Source organism: Microcebus murinus, chromosome 22, assembly GCF_040939455.1.
Source record: "Microcebus murinus isolate Inina chromosome 22, M.murinus_Inina_mat1.0, whole genome shotgun sequence".
Classification (NCBI taxonomy): domain Eukaryota; kingdom Metazoa; phylum Chordata; class Mammalia; order Primates; family Cheirogaleidae; genus Microcebus; species Microcebus murinus.
Genome location: NC_134125.1, coordinates 19,779,347 through 19,805,404, shown reverse-complemented (window position 1 = coordinate 19,805,404; position 26,058 = coordinate 19,779,347). Strand labels below are relative to the sequence as shown.

General features: G+C 40.1%; 2 protein-coding genes across 7 annotated transcripts in view; one reads left to right on the top strand and one right to left on the bottom strand.

The window, feature by feature from the left end:
- Positions 1-509: 509 nt before the first annotated feature.
- Positions 510-10,457, bottom strand: HSCB (HscB mitochondrial iron-sulfur cluster cochaperone). 5 transcript variants are annotated; one of them, XM_012763817.3, is made up of 6 exons: positions 10,150-10,456; positions 8,501-8,597; positions 8,088-8,177; positions 7,302-7,446; positions 3,227-3,274; positions 510-648 (listed from the first exon to the last, which is right to left on the bottom strand). In XM_012763817.3, exons 1-6 carry the CDS (start codon positions 10,383-10,385, stop codon positions 557-559), a joined length of 708 nt encoding a protein of 235 aa, XP_012619271.2. In that variant the 5' UTR covers positions 10,386-10,456; the 3' UTR covers positions 510-556. The 5 variants fall into 5 exon arrangements, with proteins under 5 accessions (XP_012619271.2, XP_075852778.1, XP_020138746.2 ...); XM_075996663.1 differs by lacking the exon at positions 10,150-10,456 and adding an exon at positions 9,946-10,143 and having other exon boundaries at positions 8,083-8,177; XM_020283157.2 differs by lacking the exon at positions 10,150-10,456 and adding an exon at positions 9,946-10,143.
- Positions 10,458-10,610: 153 nt separating this feature from the next.
- CHEK2 (checkpoint kinase 2) overlaps positions 10,611-26,058 on the top strand; it is a 38,800-nt gene continuing 23,352 nt past the window's right edge. The window contains exons 1-6 of one of the 2 annotated variants that reach the window (XM_012763814.2): positions 10,611-10,716; positions 11,611-11,720; positions 13,505-13,853; positions 17,498-17,622; positions 17,744-17,891; positions 22,227-22,317. In XM_012763814.2, the coding sequence (XP_012619268.2) occupies positions 13,511-13,853; positions 17,498-17,622; positions 17,744-17,891; positions 22,227-22,317 (707 nt within the window). In that variant the 5' untranslated portion in view covers positions 10,611-10,716; positions 11,611-11,720; positions 13,505-13,510. Of the gene's footprint in view, positions 10,717-11,610; positions 11,782-13,504; positions 13,854-17,497; positions 17,623-17,743; positions 17,892-22,226; positions 22,318-26,058 lie in introns of both variants that reach the window. The other variant, XM_075996661.1, reaches the window with a different exon arrangement.

Genomic DNA, 26,058 nt, shown 5'->3' with positions numbered 1-26,058 from the left:
GGCTGATTTTTGTGCTACAAAGGCAGAGTTAGGTATAGTTACAACAAAGGCCATTTGGTCCACAAAGCCTAAAATATTCACTATTTGGCTCTGCAGAAAAAGTTTTCTTAAAAAAATATATTTAATTTTTTTTAAATTTCAAAATATTAAGGGGTACAAATGTTTTTGTTACATGAATAACTTTTATAATGCTTGAGTCAGGGCTATAAGTGTGTCTATCACCCAAATAGTGTTCATTGTACCTGTCAGGTAGGTTGTTGCCCAACCCTTGCACCCCCTAGAAAAAGTTTTTGGCCCTCTCCTTGTAGGTCCTGAAGTTGGCCCCATCCCTACCTCCTCACCCACTGGCCTAGGTTGGGGCATGTTGTATCAAGTATTAGATGAAGAATTGACCACCCAAGCTCTGACTGCGCTGTTTCTTCTGGCATGACAAACTGCCATCCACCAATGCTTAAGCCACAGGTTTAATAGTTAAAGAATATCTATTCTCAATTAGCAGAAGCAAGAAAAGAAATATATAAAAACTTTATTTTTCAAAACTTTAAATTAGGAACAATTAGAGGGGAATCTTCTTTAACTTGATCTTTTCTTCTACATTTGAAAAGTATCTCATCTTTGTTAAAATTTCTTTGGCTCCTTCAAAGTCATCTGAAATACAGAGAGACACTAATGTCAGGCTTCATGTCAAGCGAGAATAAAACCGGCTGGGTGTGGTGGCTGACGCCTGTAATCCTAGCAGTCTGGGAGGCCAAGGCGGGAGGATTGCTCGAGGTCAGGAGTTCAAAACCAGCTTAAGCAAGAGTGAGACCCCGTCTCTACTATAAATAGAAAGAAATTAATTGGCCAACTAATATATATATATAAAAGTAGCCGGGCATGGTGGCACATGCCTGTAGTCCCAGCTACTTGGGAGGCTGAGGCAGAAAGATCGCTTGAGTCCAGGAGATTGAGGTTGCTGTGAGCTAGGCTGATGCCATGGCACTGACTCTAGCCTGGGCAACAAAGTGAGACTCTGTCTCAAAAAAAAAAAAAAAAAAAGAGTAAAACCAACTCCAGGTGACCAAGGCAGCCAGATAAAAACTGAGCCCTGGGCCCACTGATTATTCAGTAAGTCTGAGCAGTGGAGAGGGAGAACATCTGGATTGTTAAGAAGACAAAGGGGTTAACCAAAATGGGGCAAGAGCATGCTTGTTTACAAGATTCAGATAAATTAGAGAAGCTGATTGTCTTCAGGAGAGTCCCAAGTAATAAATGGATGTGTTTTAAAAGTTTCCCCCTATACACATGGTGTTAGAACCACATAGGTGCTTCCCATGTGCCAGATGCTGAGGCACAGAGCTGCCTTCAGGGAGTTTCCAGTCTCTTGGAATGATATTCTTAGATAAGTGATTTTCAAATGAGGGTGATATTGCCCCCATGGGGACATTTGGCAATGTCTGGAGATATTTTTGGTTGTCACAATGTGGGAAGTGGTAGGTACTGACACCTAGAGGATAGAGGCCAGGGATGCTGCTAGACATCTTATGGCACAAAAGACAGCCTCCCACAACAAAGAATTATCTGGTTCAAAGTATCAGTAGTGCCAAGGTTGAGAAACCCTGACTTAGATCAATGCAATACAAGGAGTGCTAAAATGAAGATATGTTATAACCACCCTCATCATGCCAGATGACTCCAAAAATAAAATATTAAGCAAAAAAGCAAGTCATATAAGGATACGTAAGGTTTGATGCTATTTACATAAAGATCAGAATAATGCAAAACTAAATACACTGTTATATTCATATGTGGTTAAAACTATCAAGAAAAACAAGAGAATGACTAATACAAAGTTTGGGAGAGTAATTACCATAGAAGGGAGATATTAATTTAATATAACTAATATAAATATTAATATAATGGCAAAGGACTTACTGGGGGCTTGGAAGGGTGTGATCATGTCAAAAAATTTTAAACTGTGGTAAAATACACATAACACAAAATTTACCACGTTAACCATTTTCTTTTTTGAGACAGGGTCTCCCTCTCTTGGCCACTGTAGAGTGCAGTGGCATCATCCATCATAGCTCACTGCAGCCTCAAACTCCTGGGCTCAAGTGATCCTCCTGCCTCAGCCTCCCGAGCAGCTGGGACTACAGGCACACACCTGGTTAATTTTTAAAAATTTTTTGTAGAGATGGGGTCTCGCTATTTTGGCCAGGTTGGGCTCAAACTTTCCCATGTTGGCCTCCCAAAGTGCTAGGATTATAGGTGTAAGTCACTGCACCTGACTAGGTCTTATTTTTTGATCCACTCTGACAATCTCTATTTTTTAATTGGTACATTTAGATTTTCAAAGTGATTACTGATATAGTTAGATTAATATCTATCATATTTGTTAGTTTTCTAATTGCTTCTCACTGTTGCCCTTGTCTTTGGTTCTTATTTTTGTCTTTCACACTTTTTCTGCTTTTAGTTGAACATTTTAAATAATTCCATTTTCTCTCATTTCACAGCATATACTTCTTTTTTACTTTTTCTTAGTGGTTGCCCTAGAGTTTGCAATATATGTTTACAAATAATCCAAGTCCAAGTTCAAATAACACTATACTGCTTCAACAGTAATGGGATTAACTCATAATAAGAAAATAAGGCTGGGTATAAAAGAATAGAAGCACTTTCTCTTACCTTAAGTTTAACTGGCAAATCACTTCTTTTTTTCTTTTTTTGAGACAGAGTCTCTGTTGCTTGGGCTAGAGTGTCATGGTGTCAGCTTAGTTCACAGCTACCTCAAACTCCTGGGCTTAAGCAGTCCTTCTGCCTCAGCCTCCCAAGTAGCTGGGATTACAGGCATGTGCCACCATGCCCGGCTAATTTTTCATTCTATATATTTTTAGTTGTCCAGCTAATTTCTCTCTATTTTTAGTAGAGATGATGTTTCGCTCTTGCTGAAGCTGGTCTTGAACTCCTAAGCTCAAATGATCCTCCCGCCTCATCCTCCCAGAGTGCTAGGATTACAGGTGTGAGCCACCATGCCTGGCCGGCAAATCACTTTTTGATACAGTTTGTTTCTCCAGCAAGACTATGACTGCCTAACGGCAGAATTGTAGATTCATGTATATTATATATTTCCCCATGTACCTATCATAGGATGGGCATATAATAACTACTTATTGAATGAATGATTATAGCTCAATGCTTATAACTTCTTTCCATATATGAGAAAATCAAGAAACAAAGAAAGTACCTTGTTCAAAAGCTCTGCTCACGTTGTCAGCAAATTCTTTCTGTTTAGCTGAAAGAGAAAAACATTATCTTAATTTTTCTATTTAAATAGACTCGTAAGGCTGGGCGCGGTGGCTCACGCCTGTAATCCTAGCACTCTGGGAGGCCGAGGCAGGCGGATTGCTCAAGGTCAGGAGTTCAAAACCAGCCTGAGCAAGAGCGAGACCCATCTCTACTAAAAATAGAAAGAAATTAGCCAAACAACTAAAAATAGAAAAAATTAGCCAGGCATGGTGGCACATGCCTGTAGTCCCAGCTACTCAGGAGGCTGAGGCAGGAGTATTGCTTGAGTCTAGGAGTTTGAGGTTGCTGTGAGCTAGGCTGACACCACGGCACTCACTCTAGCCTAGGCAACAAAGCAAGACTCTGTCTCAAAAAAAAAAAAAAATAGACTTGTAATACGAAGACAATGCTTTGTAGTCACGTGTCACGCTGATTTGAGCACAACAAAGAAGGGAGCTTGGAATTAGGGGTAAGGCTTCCTAACCTTTGTTTCTACATGTACCATGATGGCAGCTGCTGTTTAGTGCAGCACTGGGTGACCCTGGTTATACTCTTGTTTTTCTACCCATGAAAGGTCTAAGGGGCAATCACCAAGGCTTATAAAATGGCTACAGAATCATTTAAAAAAGAACAAGGATATGCCTTGATTATCTCCATGAATCAGTGTGAATCTTACAAATTTTAGCAAGGAGAAAATTAACATGCTGGGATCACCCACCGGCAAGGCACTACTGTTTCAAGCAACCACTTGCAAACTAGATAGCCTCCCAGGAAAATGAAAACATTTAGATCATATTGTGTTGTAAGAGAGATGATGCCAAATAAAATAAAGGAGCAACTACCTCATATTTCTCTTGTTTCTTTGTTAGAAAATGAGGAGTTTTATAATAAGTGCATTTTTCAGATATAAATAGTATCAGTCATTCATATGGTTTCTTCTTTCAAACCACTTTCAAATACATTATACCCTCAAGGTAGGCAATGACAGGTATTGGGGAAAGTATCCCATGGTGACATGGTTGATGAGTGGAATTGCTGGGAACAGAATCCAAGTCACTTGATTCCGAGCCCAGTGTTTGAATTTCGCCTCTTAGGCCTGTAATCCTAGCACTCTGGGAGGCCGAGGCAGGCGGATCCTTTGAGCTCAGAAGTTTGAGACCAGCCTGAGCAAGAGCAAGACTCTGTTTCTACCACAAATAGAAAAAATTAGCTGGCCTTGTTGGCGCATGCTTACAGTCCCAGCTACTTGGGAGGCTGGCAGAAGGATCTCTTGAGCCCAGGAGTTTGAGGTTGCTGTGAGCTAGGCTGATGCCATGGCACTCTAGCCAGGGCAATAGAGTGAGACTCTGTCTCAAAAAAAAAAAAAAAAGGAAATTCGTCTCTTAGGTAGAAATGCGATGTAGACAAAAGAACATTTGATTAGGAGTCTGGAGACTCTGAAGTCCTGACCCCCAAATTAACTAGCTCTATGCCTTTGAACAATCACTTCACTCGGGCCTTAGCAGGTACCTAAGGGATGAAATTTAGGAATTAATCAAAATTAAGGTTAGTGAGCTGCTCAAAGTCAAATGTTCACTCTAGGGTTATAGTAAGTGCTTCCCATGCTTTATCTCATTTAATTTAATCCTGGCAACAACCCATACTAATGTTGTCTTCATTCTACAGGTAAGGAAAGTAAGACTCAAAAGGGATGAAGTTACGTTACGTGCTCAAGGTCACATAAGAAGTCAGCGACGTAGTGCTGGGACTGAGCCCAAGTCTACCTTATTCCACCAAGAGCTTCATGCTGCTCTGCCTTCCAAACTATGCAACACCTGAGTGTCTCTTTACCCCACATCACCCAGCTGACAGTGACCTCACCACAGCCTCTATTTTACCACTTTAAACTTCTTTTTTTTTTTTGAGACAGAGTTTCACTTTGTTGTCCAGGCTAGAGTAGCTGGGACTACAAGCATGTGCCACCATGCCTGGCTAATTTTTTTTTATACATATATCAGTTGGCCAATTAATTTCTTTGTATTTATAGTAGAGATGGGGTCTCGCTCTTGCTCAGGCTGGTCTCGCTCTTGCTCAGGCTGGTTTTGAACTCCTGACCTCGAGCAATCCGCCCACCTCAGTCTCCCAGAGAGCTAGGATTACAGGCGTGAGCCACCGCGCCTGGCCCACTTTAAACTTCTTTGTTCATTATTATTCACTTATTTCATAAATATTTAGAGAAACAATTACACCCCAAGTACTTTTCTGTGAGCTGAGGATGTGAGGGAAGCAAAAAGCAGACATTATTTCTGCTTCTGCAGAACTTCCAGTGTAATGAGGAAGGCTGACATTGCTCAAATAATGTTACATAGAACAGTAAAGTTATAACTGTGATTAGCCCTACAAAGGAGAGGTACCCACTACTAAAAAGTACAGACAGAGACGTCAAAGAAAGCTTCTCTGAGGAAGTGATATTGTCCTTCATTCCGAAGGAAGAAGAGTTAACTTAGATGGGGCAGAGGACAGCAGGGTTTCAGGCAGAGGCAGCAGAACATGCAAAGGTCCTGGGGAAGGAGGGTGCCCAGTACAGAAGAGAAACTGGAAGTGGCCAGTGTGGCTGGAGTGGAGGGGGCAAAATGGAGCGAGGCAGAGGCCAGGCCACGCAGGGCCTTGTAAAGCATGCCTAAGAGTTTGCTCTTAAACCTGAGAGCAGTGGGAAGCCTTAGTTTTTAAGCAAGAGCAAAGGTGGTGGTTAAATTTGGGTTTCAAAAAGATCACACAGTGACAGTGTAGGGATATGTTAGATGGGGCCTGAAGGTAGAGACAGAGCAGTCAAAAGCCACTGCACAATTTTCCAGGTAAGACAGAACAGTAGCTTGGAAAAGGGTGGTAGCAGTGAAAATAGAGACAAGTGGATAGATTTGAGACACATTTAGGTCAGTTCCTGAAGACTTGGTGATGGACTTACTACAGGGATAAGGAAGAATAAGGTTGTTTAGATTTACACTGTGCAACTAGAAGGAGTCAGTCACTTAGAGAGTAACACTGGAAGACGAACAGATTTTTGGGAGGAAGGCAAGGAATTCCATTTTAGACACATTGAGCTGGAAGTATACAAACTCCATGAAGGCACAGGCCAGGTCTTTCTTGTTTCTTGCTGTATCCTCACTGCCATGTGCAGTGCCTGATACACAGTAGGCACATCATAAATATTTGTGAAAGTACATCATAAGTGTGTATAATCTGAGAGAGAACCTTGGAGTTTTTTCTATGTGGAATGGCTAATTTTATGCATCAACTTGGCTAGGTTATGGTGCCCAGTTGTTTGATCAAACACTAGTATAGATGATGCTGTGAAAGTATTTTGTAGAAGTGATTAACATTCAAATCAGTTAACTTTAAATAAAGGAGGTTATCCTAGTAATTTGGGTGGGGCTCATCTAATTAAGTAAAGGCATTAAGTACAAGAACAGCATTCCTGGAGAAGAAATTCTGCCTCAAGACTATAACATAAAAATCCTACCTGAATTTCCAGCCTGTCCTATAAACTTTGGATGTGAGAGCCCCCACGATCATGTGAGCGAATTCCTTAAAATATCTATCTATCTACCTATCTATCCATCCATTCAATGTGTTCTCTGGAGAATCCTAGCTGATAAACAATGGAATAAAGTGGAAAATAAAGCAATATGAGATCCAAAGATCAGGTTTTTAATCTTTGTCCAGTTGCATATGTGCTGTTTGACCTTGGGCATTTCTGTTAACTTCTGAGGCCCATTTTCCTTGTTAGAGATAATAGTATCTAAATGATGTCATGGGAGGGAAAGATCATTGCAATGTATAAAATAGGATTACATTCTTGGTTTAAGCTGCATTACATAAGGTTAGAGATGTTGCAAATTTAACCTTCAGACAAAACTTGTTTTGGTATGTTAAAAAAAAACAAAACTGAATAATTATGATGACCAATATGTACTCTTACATTCATTTTTCACTAAACTGAGGATAAGTACCCATAATAGCAATGAAATGATTATCAGTGGTATTTTATCTTTTACCTCTAACAATGGATTCAATCTCTTTCATGGCAGCTTCACTTTGAGCTTCTGCGAGTTTTTCATTGATTTCCATTATTTCCATGAGGAATTGCCTGTCCATTTCATAATCTGTTCCTTCAGAAATCTGTAATCCACGGAGCTTTAGCTATTGTGGCAGAGAGCAAGAAAAATAAATTGAAGAAGCTATGGCCAGAGTCATGTAAATCCTACTCATTCTTCAGAACATAATACCACTCATGAGGAAAACTGGAGCTGTCTCAATAATGAAAGAGGAACGGTAGGGTGTAAAAAGCTTGGACTGAGACAGGAGTGCTAGGACAGGATCCCACTTGTGCTGCCTGAACTGTGAGACCGTGGGGGTAGCAATTCTTCTACTTAGAGGTTGAACTAGATGTTTGTAAAGATTTTACTCAATTTTTTTTTTCCTTCCCCCCCCCCCCGATTTTACTCAATTTTAAAATTTTCTGGATTTTAATATGCTCCTGAAAACAAACAAACCACCCAATATTACTCTCCCCTAAAAGCTTAAAAGCCATCATCATCAAATCCTTGAAATTCATAGAAAATGGTTTAAAAAATGCATTTGGGGCAAGTAAGATTTACAGAGAATACTTAGAATACTCAGAGAAAACCACGCTTGTGTAGTATGTTTGAGGCTAAAATCTCTGGGTCCCTGGACTACCTCAAGTCTCAAGCATTCTCCTGCTGCATACAGGGAAAGGAGCTGTCCTACACCACAATGGGCACCAAGAAGTCACACACAGAAGGGTTGGGAAATCACCTTACAAGGTACAGTCCCCTGCTCAGGGGGGCCAGAAGGGTCTTATAAGCATCATTCACCAGGGTCGAATGCTTCTCTGAGAATTCCTTTTCAATCTGTTAGTGGAGATGAAGACAGTCTTATTACCATCCAGATCAGTCAGCTTATATCCACAAATTTTATAAAATGTCGGCAGGCAGAGGATGGCTAAAGTAAACTGGGGATGGATGAGGTGTTTTTATTTTCAGCTGATGGGTTCTAAGTTGTCTGGGAAGTCAGATAAAAGATGCGAGTGAACGACAGCTCCATGGCTTAGCTGTCTGGGGTCAGGCTGCCACAGGGTGGAGCTACTTGTTCAGCCTTGTCAATCACATAACCACAGGGCACTGCCATCCAGTGTGCCCATGCTTGGGATTATTGGGGATGGCCAATAAGCTACCTGAGACTTCTGGCTGAAGAAATCCGGATGGACAAGACGCTGTAGTTGCTGGTACCTGTGCTGGAGCTTTGTAGTGTCAACTCTGAAGGAATGGTTGCTGGAAGGAAAATGGGAGATGAAATTCATGCAACAAATATATATAGACTTGTCTACCATGGGCCTAGTTCCTGCTCTTATGAGAAAGATGCAATAAACATAGAAACATAATTCCAAAAAGTGGTAGGTGCTATAAAGGGAAACAGAACAGGGTCAGAGAGAGTGGGAGAAGCGGTGAATAAAGAAGTGACATCTAAGCTGAGACCTGAATGACGATGATGAGTAATCAAAGATCAGAGGAAAGAGCTATCTAGGTAGAAAGAATAGCAAGTACAAAGGCCCTGTGGTGGGAGCTAGATTGGGACGCTTAAGAAACTTAAAGATCAGTGTTATAGCAGCTCATCATAAGTGCTCAGAGACTGGTGGGGGCAGATCCCATAGTTAAGGAGAAGGTGGATTCCTGAATCCCACTGACAAAGATTCTTTGCTTGGTCAAACTTCAGACAGGCATCTGAACCTTCTCCAAGGCCTATCTGTGCACTTCCTTGTAAATGCAGTTTTAGCAAAGAACCCTGCTAAGTCACTTTAGCCAGAACCTATCATCCTGGATATTTGGTCATCCTGGGTGCCTGATCAGTTTCTTCATCCTCCTCCTCTTTCCTTCCCCCAGGCAATGTCTGATCACTCTGGCCTATCTTCAGCAAGACTCCTATTAGGTAGGTTTAGCCAGAATCTCCCTGACACCTGATGTTTCCTCTTAGTAATTTTCCATCCACTGACCCCCCATCCTGCTCTTTAGCTATGAATTCCCTTTTGCCCATGCTGTATTCGGAGTTCAGCACAATCTCTTTCCCCTACTCCAAGATCTCACCGCAGTGGTCTTTTTACCTATGGAGATGATCCTGAAGAAAGTCTTCCCTCCTGTGCTTTATAAGTGTCACTGAATAATTTTTTCTTCATTGCCATCCTATCTTTCCAAAACCTCGATCCCTTCATCCTTGTCTCCCACTTTATTTTAATCTCACTCCCTTTGTTTTCTATTCCCAGAACCTTCCCTATTTCCTCACCAGTTCAGCTCTGCCCACACTTCCCCACTTCTCCAAGCTCCTCACCCTCAGAGGAAAAACGCCGTTTCTTGGACCTGCTTCCTCCAATTCCCATTTTTCCCTTAAGCCTCACCCACAATATTGTCTTTCATGCTCTTACCTCCCAATCTTAGACCACACTTCAATACTCCTTTCTTAAAAGTCTCAACCCAACTTTAAACTTTTCTGTCCCTATCCTTCAAGTCTCCCTTTTCCCAGGTCCCACCCCTCCAGTCTGTCCATTGTAGTAGCAACCATCTGTCGTACTATTTTCTCCAACTCAATTCCCCGCCCCTCCAGTCCTATTTCCCCGAGTCACGGTACCTTCATCGCCCGGAGCCTCAGTCCCCGTCACTCAATTTCCTCTCTCTCAGGACACATCTCCAACCCCTGCTCTCTACGGCTCCGCCCTCCTATCTTACCAGCCCCGCCTTCTCCTTCTCAAGCATGACCGAACCCTCCCCTCTCGCAGGTCAGCCCCTGACGTCTTTCTCGCCTCGGCCAGTTTCCTGACATCGTCATGCATACCAATCCATGAGGCTGAAGTAATCTCGAGTGGGGTCAGGTGGCTGCAGCGCGCGGCACTGCGGACAGAAGAACCGGTCCCCTTGCCCAGGGCTTCCTGGGCTGCCGCAGTTCCAACAGCTGGGTGAACTGTTTCCCGCCTGAGACGCAGCATCGCAGCTTAGTAGTCTCCTTCTGGGGACCCCTGCTGGCCATAACCCCCACACGCGGAGCAAGGCCCCGGCTTTCCCCTTCCACATCTGGCCAGCGGTCTATGTCGCCGCAGTCACCTGTGGGAGGAAAACCGGCAAGAGGGGCCGACCAGATTAACGCTGTTGATTGGCTGGAAAGCTGAGGGGGCGGGATCACCCGGGGGAAATCTAAATTCTGAGTTCCGCTATGTCTTGTAAACTACAAATCCCAGGAAGCATTGAGGCTGCGCCTAGCGGCCATATATGCTGCTCCTCATTGGTCCGGCGGCTGGGGGGAGGCCGTTTTGATTGGCTGAGGGTGGAGTTTGTATATGCAGGTTTAGCGCCACTCTGCTGGCTGCGGCTGCGGAGATTGTGGGGCACCAGGTGGGCTCCCGCGGTGAGTCATAGTGGGGAATTTCTCTTGGTTGTTTGGTGGTTCGAATCCCATCCTCAGCATCTTATGCGAGTGGAATGTCCTGAGGTTCGCTTCTTGTGTATTTTTGAGCTGGAGGGGGTGTGTGTGGGCGACTCTCTTAATCGTCGAGGCGAAGTTCACTTCCTCTTTCACAAGCTGAAACAGGCCTGGATCTACAGGATAAGAAGGAACAGAGTTGTGCTCTTCAGTATCTAAGCGAAGTTACTTTGTAAAGAGTTTAAGAAAAAAATTTTAGTAATTATTACCATTAAATAATAGTAATTTAGGTTCAATATCTAAATTGATTGAAATAATCTCCTATACTTATAGGAAATCCAATCTTAGCTACTAGGCACTGCAGGAACTGATCAGGCACTGACCTGTGTATCAGGATGTCCTGCTAGTGTTCCTAAGTCAATGTGTGGGATGGGGTGGCGAAGAGTGGTGAGGAGGGCACCAGTCCTCCTTGAGCCTTAGTTTCCCAAGTTTAAAAAAAGGTCGTGTTGCCCGTGTAAGGCCTCTTGAATTTTTTGGGAATGGAATTCTGTTCACAGTCCTGGAGTTTTGCCGCGGTCCGCTTGGCTTTTCACTCACCATTCTGCATGGCTCTCCAATAAGAATAGCTCCCAATTAGCAAGCACTGGGGGGAGGGGGGCGTTACGTCCATCACCTCATTTAATCCTTTCTTTCGATCATGCCATGGCTTATGAGGGGCTGTGAAAAAGAAAATCCTCATGATCTATGTACTTTTTTCAGATGAGAAAACAGGCTCAGAGAGGTTGCGATCTACCTAAAGGTTTCATGCAAAGGTGTGACTTCAGACCTGCTTCCCTGTAACCTCTCACAGCTATCTTTTGACACATTGTCTTTCTCCAGTTGTCAGGGCAGAGAAGTCTTCCTCAAAAAGCTGCAGGAAAGACCCAGCCTGGCTAGTATTAGACCAGCAGATCTGGAGTGGCAAACTCAGCTGTGGCATCACCTTCCTGGTATGTTTTAAAGAAAACTCATCAAGACCTTCATATTTTGAAAGCTGTATAAATGCAGTAGGTATGAGCACAGTTAGTTGCTTGTTATCTGAAGTTTTGCTTGCTGGGGTTTTAGTTACCTGAGGTCAACTGTAAATATGAAATGGTAAATTCCAGAAATGAACAACTCATAAGTTTTAAATTTTGTTGTTTCACAGTTTTTGTGTTCAATTCACCCTTATTTTACTTAATAATGGCCCCAGAGGGCAAGAGTAATGATGCTGACAATTCAGATATGCCAAAGAGAAGCCAGAAAGTGCTTCCGTTAAGTGAAAAGCTGAAAGTTCTCAACTTAAGGAAAGAAAAAAAAATTGTGTGCTGAGCTTGCTAAGATCTAGAGTAACAATGTATCTTCTACCCCTGAAATTGTGAAGATGGAAAAGGAAAGTTGTGCAGAGTATGTATAGGATTTGGTATCATCCACAGTTTCAGACGTCCACTGGCGGTCTTGGTCTATATATTTCCCTTAGATAAGGGAGGGCGACATAATGTTATGTTCTACTGGAGTAGTAGCCTGAGTGTGGGCAGCAGGAAGAGAGTGCACCTTTTTTGTTGTTGTTGTTTAGGTCAGTGTTGAAAGTTACTTAGACTGTCTTTCAGGTAAATTCTAAGACAAGGGTGGGAGCCTCTGTTATAGTCTCCTGTGAATCAAAGAATGGTTCCTGCTAGATTCCATCGAGGCTGGAAGGCCAGGGTGCTGAAAAGATGAGCTCCACAGTTAACTTAGCATCACAATGGGCTAGGTGGAGTTGTTTAGAGCAGTCTTTCTTTGGTGGCGGGGCCCTTAGTTAGGTGTCAGGGAATCTAGAATGAATAAACAGGGTGTGATTGCTTTGCTGTAGGAGCAACCCTGGGGTTGGAGTGTCAGTAAGGGTTTATGTAAATGGACTCCCTGGACTGCTGCAGAGAGTTACTGCAGTTTTTTTTTTTCCTGTCTTCTGTCCCATGTCCTCTGTTCCTTCTTTTCCTTTCCAAAATATACAGATGCTCCTCGATGATAGGGTTACATCCAGAGAAACCATTGTAAGCTGAAAATATTGTCAAGTTAAAAATGAATTTAATACACCTAACATACATTTAACCTAGCAAATATCATAGCTTAGCCTAGCCTACCTTAAACATGCTCAGAACACTTATATTAGCCTACAGTTGGCCAAAATCATCTACCACAAAGATTGTTTTATAATAAAGTGGTGACCATCTCATTAATTAATTGAATACTGTACTGAAAGTGAAAACCAGAATGGTTATGGGTACTCGGAAATATGGTTTCTACTGAAAGCATATTGCTTTCACACCTTCATAAAGTTGAACATTTGTTAAATTTAACCATCATAAGACTGTATATGAAATTCAAATGTAGTAATGAGTGAATTAATGTTAGGTTTCATTCCTAATTTTTGAAAATTGAATGAATGTAAGCTTTTATGAATCCCTGCCCAACTCAATTTTATTGCTTTTTACTTATTTGTAGCTTTCAAGTTGTTTTTTTTTTGTTGTTGTTGTTGTTTTTCCCCAGTGGTTTATGGCTGTCAGAAAAAATTCTGATCTGGTGATGATGATCCAAAGAAAAACTAAGCCCAGAATAACTGCAGGTCTAGTCTAGACTATTAGGATTTTAATTTTTGCAGAGCATGCTTGCCCTTGATTTTTTTTAATGCTGTTGCAATATGGCTATCCTTTAATTTTGAACTTTAAGTCTTGTTCCTTGAAACTCACCTTATGTTGGACACTTCCTTTTTGAGGTCGTGATGTCTCGGGAGACAGACGTGGAGGGTCAGCAGTCCCACGGCAGTGCCTCCTCGCAGTCCCTCGGAGTCGGTGCCTGTTCACAGCCCCAAGGTGGCTTCACCCAGTCCCAAGGCTCACAGTCCCATGGCTCCTCCTCACAGTACCAGGGCTCATCTACCTCTTCTACCAGCACAGTGCCTACCTCCAGCCAGTCCTCCCACTCCAGCTCTGGCACCCTGAGCTCCTTAGAGACAGTGTCCACTCAGGAACTCTATTCTATTCCTGAGGACCAAGAACCTGAGGAGCCTGTTCCTACCCCTTGGGCTCGATTATGGTCCCTTCAGGATGGATTCTCCAATCTTGGTAAGACCCTTTGTTGTTATATAGGATAGTGTTTTGTTTGGAAAAACAGTCACAGAAAGTTGTTGCGGCAGAAAGCTTGAGATTGAAGATTATGAAAGATAAAACCAATGAGGCATTGTTGGATATTGCACTGGCTCTTAACCTGCTGTAAATTGGGCATTTGCAACGTGCTGTTCATCTGAGGATCTGAAGGGAGCTGTGGAACCCATCCCTAGAAAAATGTAGATTTATGCAAACATGCAGACATTATAATCTGGTCACAAAAGCATGGCCAGTTAATCCCTGCTGTGGTTTGCTTTACCTTCAGAGCCCAGAGCTGTTCAGAATAGGGAAGGCTATTTGTTGACTACCTGTTATTTGTTTTTGTCTCAAGATAGCCAGCACTGCAATTTAAATATGTTGATCCTCTCTAACACCTGGTTCCAATAGTAACTCCCATGAATATGCTTGAAATAGCATTTTTTTCCTCCCTCTTACATTAAAATGACCTCTCCCATTTGTAAAAAACTGGGAACTTGATATTAATAAAATAGGAAATATTAATATAAAGAAATGAATGACTAATGTACCATTTTGTACCTTGTCACTTGTCACCCTTTTGCTCTATTTTGTGCCCAACTTTGATGTCTTGAAAAAAACAGGAAAGGCTGGTCTGAGTGCAGTGGTGTTTACAACTAATTGATCACAACCAGTTACAGATTCCTTTGTTCCTTCTCTGCTCCCACTGCTCCACTTGACTAGCCTTAAAAAAAGAAAAGAAAAAAAGGAGGAAAAGCGGTAAAAAAAAAGGAGAAATAATATAATGTAATTATTATATTAATGTAAAAATTATATTAGTAATATACTAATATATTATTATAGAATAATATAATATTCTACTAGACAGCTTTAAATTTAGAAGTAAATATTTGAAGCTAATTTTTACTCATTTAAGTCATATATATATATATATATTTTTTTTTTTTTTGAGACAGAGTCTCGCTTTGTTGCCCAGGCTAGAGTGAGTGCTGTGGCGTCAGCCTAGCTCACAGCAACCTCAAACTCCTGGGCTCAAGCAATCCTACTGCCTCAGCCTCCTGAGTAGCTGGAACTACAGGCATGCTCCACCATGACTGGCTAATTTTTTCTATATATATTAGTTGGCCAATTAATTTCTTTCTATTTTTAGTAGAGATGGGGTCTCGCTCTTGATGGTTTCGAACTCCTGACCTTGAGCAATCCGCCCGCCTCAGCCTCCTAGAGTGCTAGGATTACAGGCATGAGCCACCACGCCAGGCCTAAGTCATATTTTTAAGATAGACTTATAGACTTAGGTGAGTGGCAAACAGAAATGGTGATAAAGGGTGAAGTGGTTGTAGCACCTTTAAAAGTGAGAAAACATAAAGAACCTGATAGAATGGTAAGTAAGCATAAAGTAGAAGCCCAATAAATAGAGGCTATTTATTATTATTATTATTTGTTAGTGATTTATGCCTATGTTTTCTTCTAAAAACTTAATAGTTTTACCTCTTACATTTAGGTCTTTGATCCATTTTTAGTTGATTTTTGTAGATGGTGTGAATTAGGGGTTAAAATTCATCCTTTTGCATGTGGATATCCAGTTGTCCCAGTGGTATTTCTAGGAAAGACTATTCTTTCCTGTTGAATGGGCATGGCACTCTTGTCAAGAATCATTTGATGATCCTCGGTGTCAATTATGCCAAAAAAAAAAGAAGAAGAAGAATGTGAGGGATTATTTCTGAACTCTCAATTCTCTTCCATTGACCTATATATCCTTATGCCAGTAGCAAAAATCTTTATTATTGTAGCTTTGTAGTAAGTTTTTTTGTTTTGTTTTTAGAGACAGGGTCTTATTCCGTTGCCCAGGCTAGAGTGCAGTGGCATGATCATAGGTCACTGTAACATGGAACTCTTGGTTTAAGCTATCCTCCTGCCTTAGTCTCCTGAGTAGCTAGGACTACAGGTACCCACCACCATACCTGACTAATTTTTAAAAAAAATTTTTTTGCTTTTTATAAAGATGAGAGTCTTACTATGTTTCCCAGGCTGGTCTTGAACTCCTGGCCTCAAACCATCTTCCCTTCTCCCAAAGTGCCAGAATTACAGGCATGAACCATCACGCTTGGCCTGTGGTAATTTTCAAAATATAGAAGTGTGAATCCCAATTTGTTCTTTTTAAAGACTGTTTTGACTATTCTGGATCCCTTGTATTTCCATATGAACTTTATGATAAGCTTGTCACTTCCTGCAAAGAAGGCAGCTAGGATTTTGATAGGGATTACAATTCAATCTGTAGATCAATTTGGGGAATATTGACATCCTAACAATATTGTCTTCTGCTCTATGAATGTGGGCCATCTTTCTATTTATTACAATCCTCTTTAATTTCTTTAAACAATGTTTTGTAGTTTTCAACATACAAGTTTTATACTTTTAAGAATTTATTCCTAAGTATTAATATTTATTTTAATATTGACTTTTTTTTTTTGAGACAGGGTCTTGGCTTTGTCACCCAGGCTAGAGTACAGTGGTGTCATCATAGCTCACTGCAACCTCAAACTCTGGGCTCAAGTGGTACTCCTGCCTCAGCCTCCCAAGTAGCTGGTACTACAGGCACACACCACCAGTCTGGTTAATTTTTCTATTTTTTTTCTAGAGACAGGGTCTTGCTATGTTGCCGAGGCTGGTCTTAAACTCCTGGCCTCAAGCAATCCTCCCTCTTTGGCCTCTCAAAGTACTGGGATTACAGGCATGAGCCACTGCAATGGCCCTTAGTCTGTCTTTCAATGAACAATAATTACCTACTCATGTGCATTGTCCCAGGTGGTAGAACTGTACTCTTTTTTTTTTTTTTTTTTCAAGGTATAGGTAGCAAGAATTGTACTCTTAACCAAGGCTGCCCTCCTGGGGTTCATGTTCTAACAGGGGGATGCGGGAAGACAATATACAAATAATCAAGGTAATTTCCAGTTATTGTCCATACTTAGAAGGAAATAAAACAGGATATCGTTATGATAACAGGTGGGTAGTGTATATATAGAAAGCTGAATGAGAGATGACATTTGAGTTCAGACACAATAGGCAAGTTGGAACAAGCCATTCAAGGGGTTGGGGAAGAGGAAGTGCAAGGGCCACAAGGCAGGCTGAGCCCAGCGTACTTTGAGCAATGAAAGGAGGCCAGAGGTACTAGGGGTCGTGAGCAAAGGAAGAGGGGTACCAGGTGAGGCTGGAATGGAGCAGAGGCCAGAACCATGAGGAAGACTGCAGATTTTATACTAAGTGTGGTGGGAAGTCTCTGGAAGATAATAAGCAGGAAGTTATTGCATTCTAAGACTTTTTCCAAGTCATTAAAAATTTGATCTGTGTCTACTCCAAGGGGCCTTAAATTATAAAAAAATTATTTGAGAACTTCTAATGGCTACTATTTCATAGTTATATATAAACCATCATTTATTAAACTCATTGTTGGAAGATTTTGGTTTTTTTTCCTCCTAATTCTTAATCTTATAAAATCTTGATAAGCAAATCTATAATTTTGATTGCCTTCTTAGGCTATTTTCCTACAAATAGATTTATGAGAAATTTTAAAAGATGTTTGATACATGAAATTCAACAGCCCTCTGGTATGTGCTTTCGTTTTACAGAGTGTGTTAATGATAGCTACTGGTTTGGGAGGGACAGAAGCTGTGACTATTGCTTTGATGAACCACTACTGAAAAAAACAGATAAATACCGGACATATAGCAAGAAACACTTTCGGATTTTTAGGGTAAGTGACTAATATCTTCCACATACTTGGGAGATCTGGTAATCTAGTCATTGGTCTTAGATATTCTTCCACTTTAAATCCCTGTTGTTAAAAGTTTGAAATAAAATGTGCTCTATTTTAGGAAATGGGTCCTAAAAACTCTTATATTGCGTACATCGAAGATCACAGTGGGAATGGAACTTTTGTAAATACCGAGCTTGTAGGGAAAGGAAAACGCCGTCCTTTGAGTAACAATTCTGAAATTGCACTTTCACTATGCAGAAATAAAGGTAATTTATAGTTACTGGATTTTTTTTCCTTCTAAGTAAAAGGAAAATTCATGTTGTCTCCTTACAGGGTGTGGTTTAAGTAAGTAAAATTAAGTAAGTTGGCATTAAAGATTAAACTTTGCTGTCCTAGTTGCATTTTTAAATTACGAAAAAGACAGATTTTTAAGGTTTATTGGTTTTATTTAAAGGCATCTGCTATTGAATTATTATATTGGTTAAAATAAGTTGTAGTTCATTGATTAATTTAGTTGACACCACATCAGTCATAGATATCTCTGAGTTGTTGTTTTAGGCCATTAATTCATCTTTCCTCCCTCCCTTATCATTTCCTTTCTTAATTCCTTTCATTCATTCATTTCTGCATGCATTTATTAAGCTCCTATTATATACCAGGCATTAGGCTGTGAGTGTTTATGTCAGAGCCTCGCTTAAATGCCACATAATTATCCTGCTCAAGATGTTTATTGTCATCATCAGGTAGCATTTTATAAGCATCCACTCCCAAAACTTTGTGAACATCAAATCTAAAATGAACAACTGTCATTCAGGATATGGTCTAGAAAGAATAACCAACAAAAACAACCTACAGAGTTAAAAGTAGCTCACAGTGATTTTAAATCCTTGGACAAGAGGAATACTCTTTCTTTAATTGAAAAAATCATAGAACTTCTCAAACCTGAGAGTCAAATGATGGAAGGGTGTATGTGTGTATGTATGTATATGTGTTACTTTTATTTATTTATTTTTGAGACAGAGTCTTACTCGGTCACCCAGGATAGAGAGCAGTGGCACGATCTTACTTTATATTTTAAAAATATAAGTTTACACAAGTGCTCTCCCACAGATTCTGATCCTGTATTTCTGGGGATTTAAAAAAATCATGCTGCTAGGCTTTGTGGTGAACACCTATATTCCCAGCTATTTGGGAGGCTGAGGCAGGAGGATTGCTTGAGTTCAGGAGTTCAATGCTCTAGAGGGCGCTATAACTATAGCTATGAATAGCCACTGACTCCAGCCTGGGCAACATAGTGAGACCTCCATCTTAAAAAAAATCATGCCCAAAGGATTCTCATGCAGTGAAGTCTTCAGACTGACTTCTGGGAACTGTGTTTTTATTGGACATCCTAAAACCTATCTTATGATTGACTTAGTTTTTTCTGTTTCGGACTATTTTTTTTCTATCTGATTAGGGCAGCTGCGTCGGGTTTTGCTATTTGTGGGCACGTAGTGGAGGAAGCAACTAAGCACTGAAATTTGGTCTGCCCAGTACTTGACATACTATGTGACACCTTTTTCTTATGGGTTTGCCCAAAGGGCAACTTTTTTTTATTAGATAAAATTTTAAAATGAATTTATTTATTTTAATTGACAAACAAAAATTATATATATTTACCATGTGAAATGATGTTTTAAAATGTGTATTGTGGAATGGCCAATCTGAGCTAACTAATACGTATTATGTCACATCATTTTTTGTGGGAAGAACACTTAAAATCTGTCTCAACTGATTTTCAAGAATTTAATACATTAACTGTGGTCATGATGTTGTATAGTAAATCTTTTGATCTTTCCAATTTGAGCAAAGATGTTGTATAGGTTAAAGGTGATTAAAGTAGATCAGACTGGTACTCTGTGGGCTGAATTTGGCCTATTGACATTTTATTAGGCATATTTATAATATTAATATGAACACCTAATGTCTTAGAAAAGTTGGAATATCCTGCCACAGTGAGCTTACAATCCCACAACTTGGGGATCTTCAGGCACCGAGTAGAGGCTGCCTCCTTTATTTTATTTTATTTTTTTGAGACAGGGTCTCACTTTGTTGCCCAGGCTAGAGTGAGTACCGTGGCATCAGCCTAGCTCACAGCAACCTCAAACTCCTGGGCTCAAGCAATCCTACTGCCTCAGCCTCCTGAGTAGCTGGGACTACAGGTATGTGCCACCATGCTCGGCTAATTTTTTCTATATATATTAGTTGGCCAATTAATTTTTTTCTATTTATAGTAGAGATGGGGGTCTCACTCTTGCTCAGGCTGGTTTCGAACTCCTGACCTCGAGCAATCCACCTGCCTCAGCCTCCCAGAGTGCTAGGATTACAGGCATGAGCCACCGCGCCTGGCCAAGGCTGCCTCCTTTAGATGGGGGTTATATTTTCTCTTTCAAGACACCACTTCTCAATCCAGCCTGACCTTTGTATAATATATTACCTTCCTGGTTTGTGCAGACAATTGAGTTTACAGTCCCTGAAGTAGACCTTAATGGTTGGGAGAAAATGTATCACCAGGGCCCCTCAAATTCCCAGATTGTCCAATGCCACTGGAACATATAGGTTCATAAATAGCCGCAAGCATTGAGGGACAGTTGTACCTGGGTGACCAGCGAGTCTCACTGACTGGACAAGTATCTGCATCATATGTACCAGCCTGGCATGAAGTATACTCTGATGACTCAGATTTGTACCAGAGACTCAGACTGGATCTTTAGGTTAATCTAGGAAGGCCAAAACCTATCACCTACCTGGGCACAATGTTATATACCTATAATCTAGCTACTTGAGGGGCTTAGGTGGGAAGATCACTTGAGATCAGGAGTTCAGTGGCAGCCTGGGCAATATAGTATGATCCCATTTTAACAACAACAACAAAAGCAAAAACTGTCATCTGAAATCTGAGAAACTCAAGAGTCTTCACAAATTTACTCTTTCAAGATATTATATGCAGGCCGGGCGCGGTGGCTCACGCCTATAATCCTAGCTCTCTGGGAGGCCGAGGTGGGTGGATCGCTCAAGGTCAGGAGTTCGAAACCAGCCTGAGCAAGAGTGAGACCCTGTCTCTACTATAAATAGAAAGAAATTAATTGGCCAACTAATATATATATAGAAAAAGTTAGCCGGGCATGGTGGCGCATGCCTGTAGTCCCAGATACTCGGGAGGCTGAGACAGAAGGATTGCTTGAGCCCAGGAGTCAGAGGTTGCTGTGAGCTAGGCTGACGCCACGGCACTCACTCTAGCCTGGGCAACAAAGCCAGACTCTGTCTCAAAGAAAAAAAAAAAAAAGATATTATATGCAATTGCAAATTTATCATTGATAGCTTTGTAGAATTGAAATATTTGATAACTTGTTGCAGGCCTGGCTTATGTGGATGGTTAAGTTATTAAAAGAGTAGTTTTATTTATTTATCCATTTATTTATGTATGTATCTATATATGTATATGTATTTTGAGATATAGCCTGAAAAATGAATTGAGAAATAAAAAGGGGATTTGTTTAGAAAGTGCTATTTATCTAATTTTACAAATAGGTTCAAGATAGTTTGCACTATGAAAAACCAGATATATAAAGATATAAATGGCTGAGAGAAGATAATGCTAGTATGGTGACTTACGATCTAATTTTTATTGGGATATCTATTTGCCTAGAACATTTTTTCTAGGCTCACACTAATTGTTTTTTTTTCTTTGAGACAGTCTTGCCCTATCATTCTAGCTAGAGTGCAGTGGCATCCTCATAACTCACTGCAACCTCAAACACCTGGGCTTAAGAATCCTCCTGCCTCAGCCTCCCTGATAGCTGGGACTACAGGTGTGCACCATCATGCCTGGCTAAGTTTTCTATTTTTTGTAGAGGGGGGTCTTGCTTTTGCCCAGGCTGGTCTTGGACTCCTGACCTCACGCAATCCTCGAGCCTCAGCTTCCCAGAGTGCTAGGATTACAGGCATGAGCCATTGTGCTTGGCCTCAGACTAATTGCTTTTTGATTTTTGGGCCTCTGGTATTCAGCATGAGTATATTAGTGCAATTGATTAATATTTCCGAGGTTGAGGAATATGAATAGTAGTTATGGGTTTTTATATCTAGCAGTGCTGTGTAGTTCCACTGAAAGATGACTTTTTTTTTTTAATATTTTTTAAAATTTTGAGACAGTCTTTCTCTGTCGCCTGGGCTAGAGTGCTGTGGCATCAGCCTAGCTCATAGCAACCTCAATCTCCTGGGCTCAAGCCATCTTCCTGCCTCAGCCTCCCGAGTAACTGGAATGTGCACCACCATTCCCAGCTAATTTTTTCTGTATTTGGTAGAGATGGAGTCTTGCTCTTGTTGAGGCTGGTCTCAAACTCCTGATCTGAAACAATCCTCTTGCCTCTGCCTACCTAACACATATTGTAAATGTTTCATGTTAAATATAATTAAAACAACTCTGAGTGACAGAGCTGTAAATTAATTAAATGTAATTAAAAACAACTGTCTTCTATGCATATGAATATTAAATTTAGAATCAATTATGTTCTCTTTTTTCAATAAGTTAATGAACTCTATTTCTGCCCTTTTTCCCTTAGTTTTTGTATTTTTTGATCTGACTGTAGATGATCAGTCAATTTATCCTAAGGAATTAAGAGATGAATACATCATGTCAAAAACTCTTGGAAGGTAAATTATTTTTATTCTTGTATAGATTGTACTTCAGTTTTTCCCTACACATTTGTTGTTGGGTAATTTTTTGTTTCTGATTTCATAGCATTATTTATTGATAACATATTTGTAGGACTTTTATTTCTGATAGGAATTTTATTTTTAATTTTTATTTTTTATGAGTTGATACTGATTTTATTTTAAATTTTTTATTTTTAATTGACAAATAATAATTGTATATATTTATGATATGCAATGTGACATTTTGATGTATGTATACATTGTAGAAAAATTTAATAAAGATAATTAACATATCCATTACCTCATCAATTTATCATTTTTTTGTGGTACGAACATTAAAAATTTATTATAGCAATTTTGAAATATAAACTACATTATTATTGTGGTCCCCATACAGTGTAGTAGATCACTAAAACTTATTCCTCCAGTCTAACTGAAACTTTGTATTCTTTGATCAACATCCTCTCTTTTACCATCCCTTCCCTCCAGTCTCTGGTATCAACTTTTCTACTCTCTGTTTCTATGAAATTAACTTTTTAAGCTTCCCCATATAAGTGAGATCATATATTAATAGTATTGTCTTTCTTTGGCTGGCCTCTTTCCTTTAGCATAGTTTCCTCCACTTTCATCCATGTTGTTGCAAATGACAGGATTTCCTTCTTTTTAAAGGATGTATAGTATTCCCTTGTGCACATATACCACATTTTCTTCATTCATTTATTAATAGACACTTAGGTTGTTTCCATATCTTGGCTGTTGAGAATAATGTTGAAATGAACATGGGAGTGCAGTTATCTCTTTGACATACCAATTTCCATTCTTTGGATATATATCCAGAAATGGTATTGCTGGATCATGTGTTATTCTACTTTTAGTTGTTGGTTCTTTTTTCTTTTCTTTTTTATTTGAGACAGAGTCTTGCTCTATCACTCAGGCTGAAGTGAAATGGCTTGATCATAGCTTACTGTAGCCTGAACTCCTGGGCCCAACCAATCCTCCTGCCTCAGATTCCTGAGTAGCTGGGACTATAGGCACACACTACTATGTCTGGCTAATTTTTAAAATTTCTTTTAAGAGACAGGGCCTTGCTTTGTTCCCCAAGTTTGGTCTTGAACTCCTGGCCTCAAGCAATCCTCCTGCCTTAGCCTTCTGAGACACTGGGATTACAGGCATGAACTACTGCGCTGAACCCAGCTTACCATACTGTTTTCCAAAATGGCTGTATTAATTTACATTCCCACCAACAGTGGTACTAAGATTCCCTTTTCTCCACATTCTCCCCAACACTTACCATTTGTGTTTTTGATAGGAGCCATTCAAACAGGCATGAGGGGATATCTCATTGTTGTTTTTTTTTTTTTTGAGACAGAGTCTCGCTTTGTTGCCCAGGCTAGAGTGAGTGCTGTGGCGTCAGCCTAGCTCACAGCAACCTCAAACTCCTGGGCTCAAGCCATCCTCCTGCCTCAGCCTCCCGAATAGCTGAGACTACAGGCATGTGCCACCATGCCCGGCTAATTTTTTTCTATATATATTAGTTGGCCAATTAATTTCTTTCTATTTATAGTAGAGACGGGGTCTCGCTCTTGGTCAGGCTGGTTTCGAACTCCGGACCTCGAGCAATCCGCCCACCTCGGCCTCCCCGAGTGCTAGGATTACAGGCATGAGCCACCGCGCCTGGCCTCATTGTGGTTTTAATTTGTTTTTCCCTAATGACTAGACATGTTGACCATTTTGTCATATATTCTGATAGGTATATTATTGATTTATTTGATAATGGTCATCGGGATAAACTCTTTTTTCTTACGAATTTTATTGGTGATAATTTGTTAAAGGGAGCTTTATTGAGATAAAATTTACATAACATAATTTACCCATTTAAAGTGTACAATTAAGTGACTAGTATATTCAAGAGTTGTGAACCAATCGCCACAATCAATTTTAGAACATTTTTATCACTTTCCAAAAACTTAATTACTGCTTTTCTTCACTGTTCAGAATTTTGCCATCTTGGATGTGAAGTGAAATTGACAAGTGAATGTAACCTAGGGCCAAGTTGTCAATGTTTGATCTCAGGACCCATTACACTCTTAAATTATTGAGGACCCCAAAGAGGTTTTTTTTAATACAACTTAAATATGTTTCTGTTTACTATATTAGAGATTAAATTTGAGAAATGTTTATGTTGATTCATTGAACTCACTTAATTTTAAGATAAGTAACTTTCTAATGAAAAATAATTATTAATGAAAACATTAGTGGGAAGAGAGGCACTGTTCTACATTTTTGCAAATCTTTTTGATTTCTGGCCTTCTTAGAAGGTAGCTAGATTCTGATATTTGCTTTTTCATTCAGTCTGTTATGATAGCACATTGCTGTTTAGCCTCTGGAAGGAAAACGCTATGCATTCGTGAGCTGATGCGAATGGCAAAAACAATATCTTAGTATTATTCTGAAAATAGTTTTGACCTTGTGGGTGCCCTGTAAGGTCTTGGGGTTCGTTAGTGGTTGTCCAATCATTTTCTGAGAACCACTTCCTTAGAGAAGGTATTCAGGACACTGTTACCACATTACACAATGCCTCTTGCCTCTCCTGCCCCACTCACAAAGGCCTTTCTATTCATTGATATTTTTGGAAACATGAAAGTTGAAAATACATAGAAGGAAATAATCGCCCATATTCCTGCCACATAGAATCAAGCACAGTATCTTCTTTGTGATCGTCTGTGGAAGAAATTCTAGTTTATAGATACTGAATTTAGTAATTGATTGTATTTCCCTATTTGCATTGACTGCTTGGAATTTCACAACCAAACCCTTGCCTAAGAAATATATGGAATTCAATGTTTTCTTAAGACAGATTTAACACAAATTCTCTTAACTTATATCAGGTGGCAGAATTTCAACTCAGATGAGCCCGGTAAGAAGAGAAATTTATTGGCTGTTGTAACTGGGAAATACAGGGACAAGCAAATCTGGCTTCAGACATAGATGGATCCAGAAGGTCATTAGGGCTTTATTTCATTGTTTTTGAGTTCTGATGATCTGTTTGACTTTATCTTTGACTGGGTCTAAGGGTTCCCACAGTGTCTTGAGGGCTCTAGCTCCGTTTCATGATTCAGCTGTTTGTTGCTTTCCTATAGAATTGCTCTGTGTGGCAGGAAAAATGGTTACCAGGAGCTGCAGATTCATATGTTTTTATGTCTAAAAACTATAGCAGAGAGGATTGTTTCTCTCCCAGCATCAGCATTTGATTTCAGGGGAAACCCTGATTGGCTCAGTTTTGATTATGTATCCACCCTGTGGTCTTAGAAGTAGGGATTGTATCATAGCAGACACCCAACTAGAGGTACATGGACTCGGTGAGGATTCCCCTATGCGAAGGGTGGCTGTTTCCAGGAGAACAGAAATTGGACAGTCCTTTCAGCTGACTAAAAGAATAATAGTTAATTATTCAAAATAGTTAATTATTCAATCCAATTAATTCAAAATGGAACCAAGAACTAAACATAAGAGGTAAAACTATAAAACTCTAGGAAGAAAACATAGGGACAGTTCTTCATGACCTTGGATTTGGCAATGGTCTCTTAAATATGATACCAAAAGCACAGCAACAGCAACAAAAAAGATAAGTTAGACTTCAAAATTAAAAGTGTTTGTGTCTCAAAAGACATCTGTAAAGACAGTGAAAACACAACCCACAGAATGAGAGAAAATATTTGCAAATCATATATCTGATAA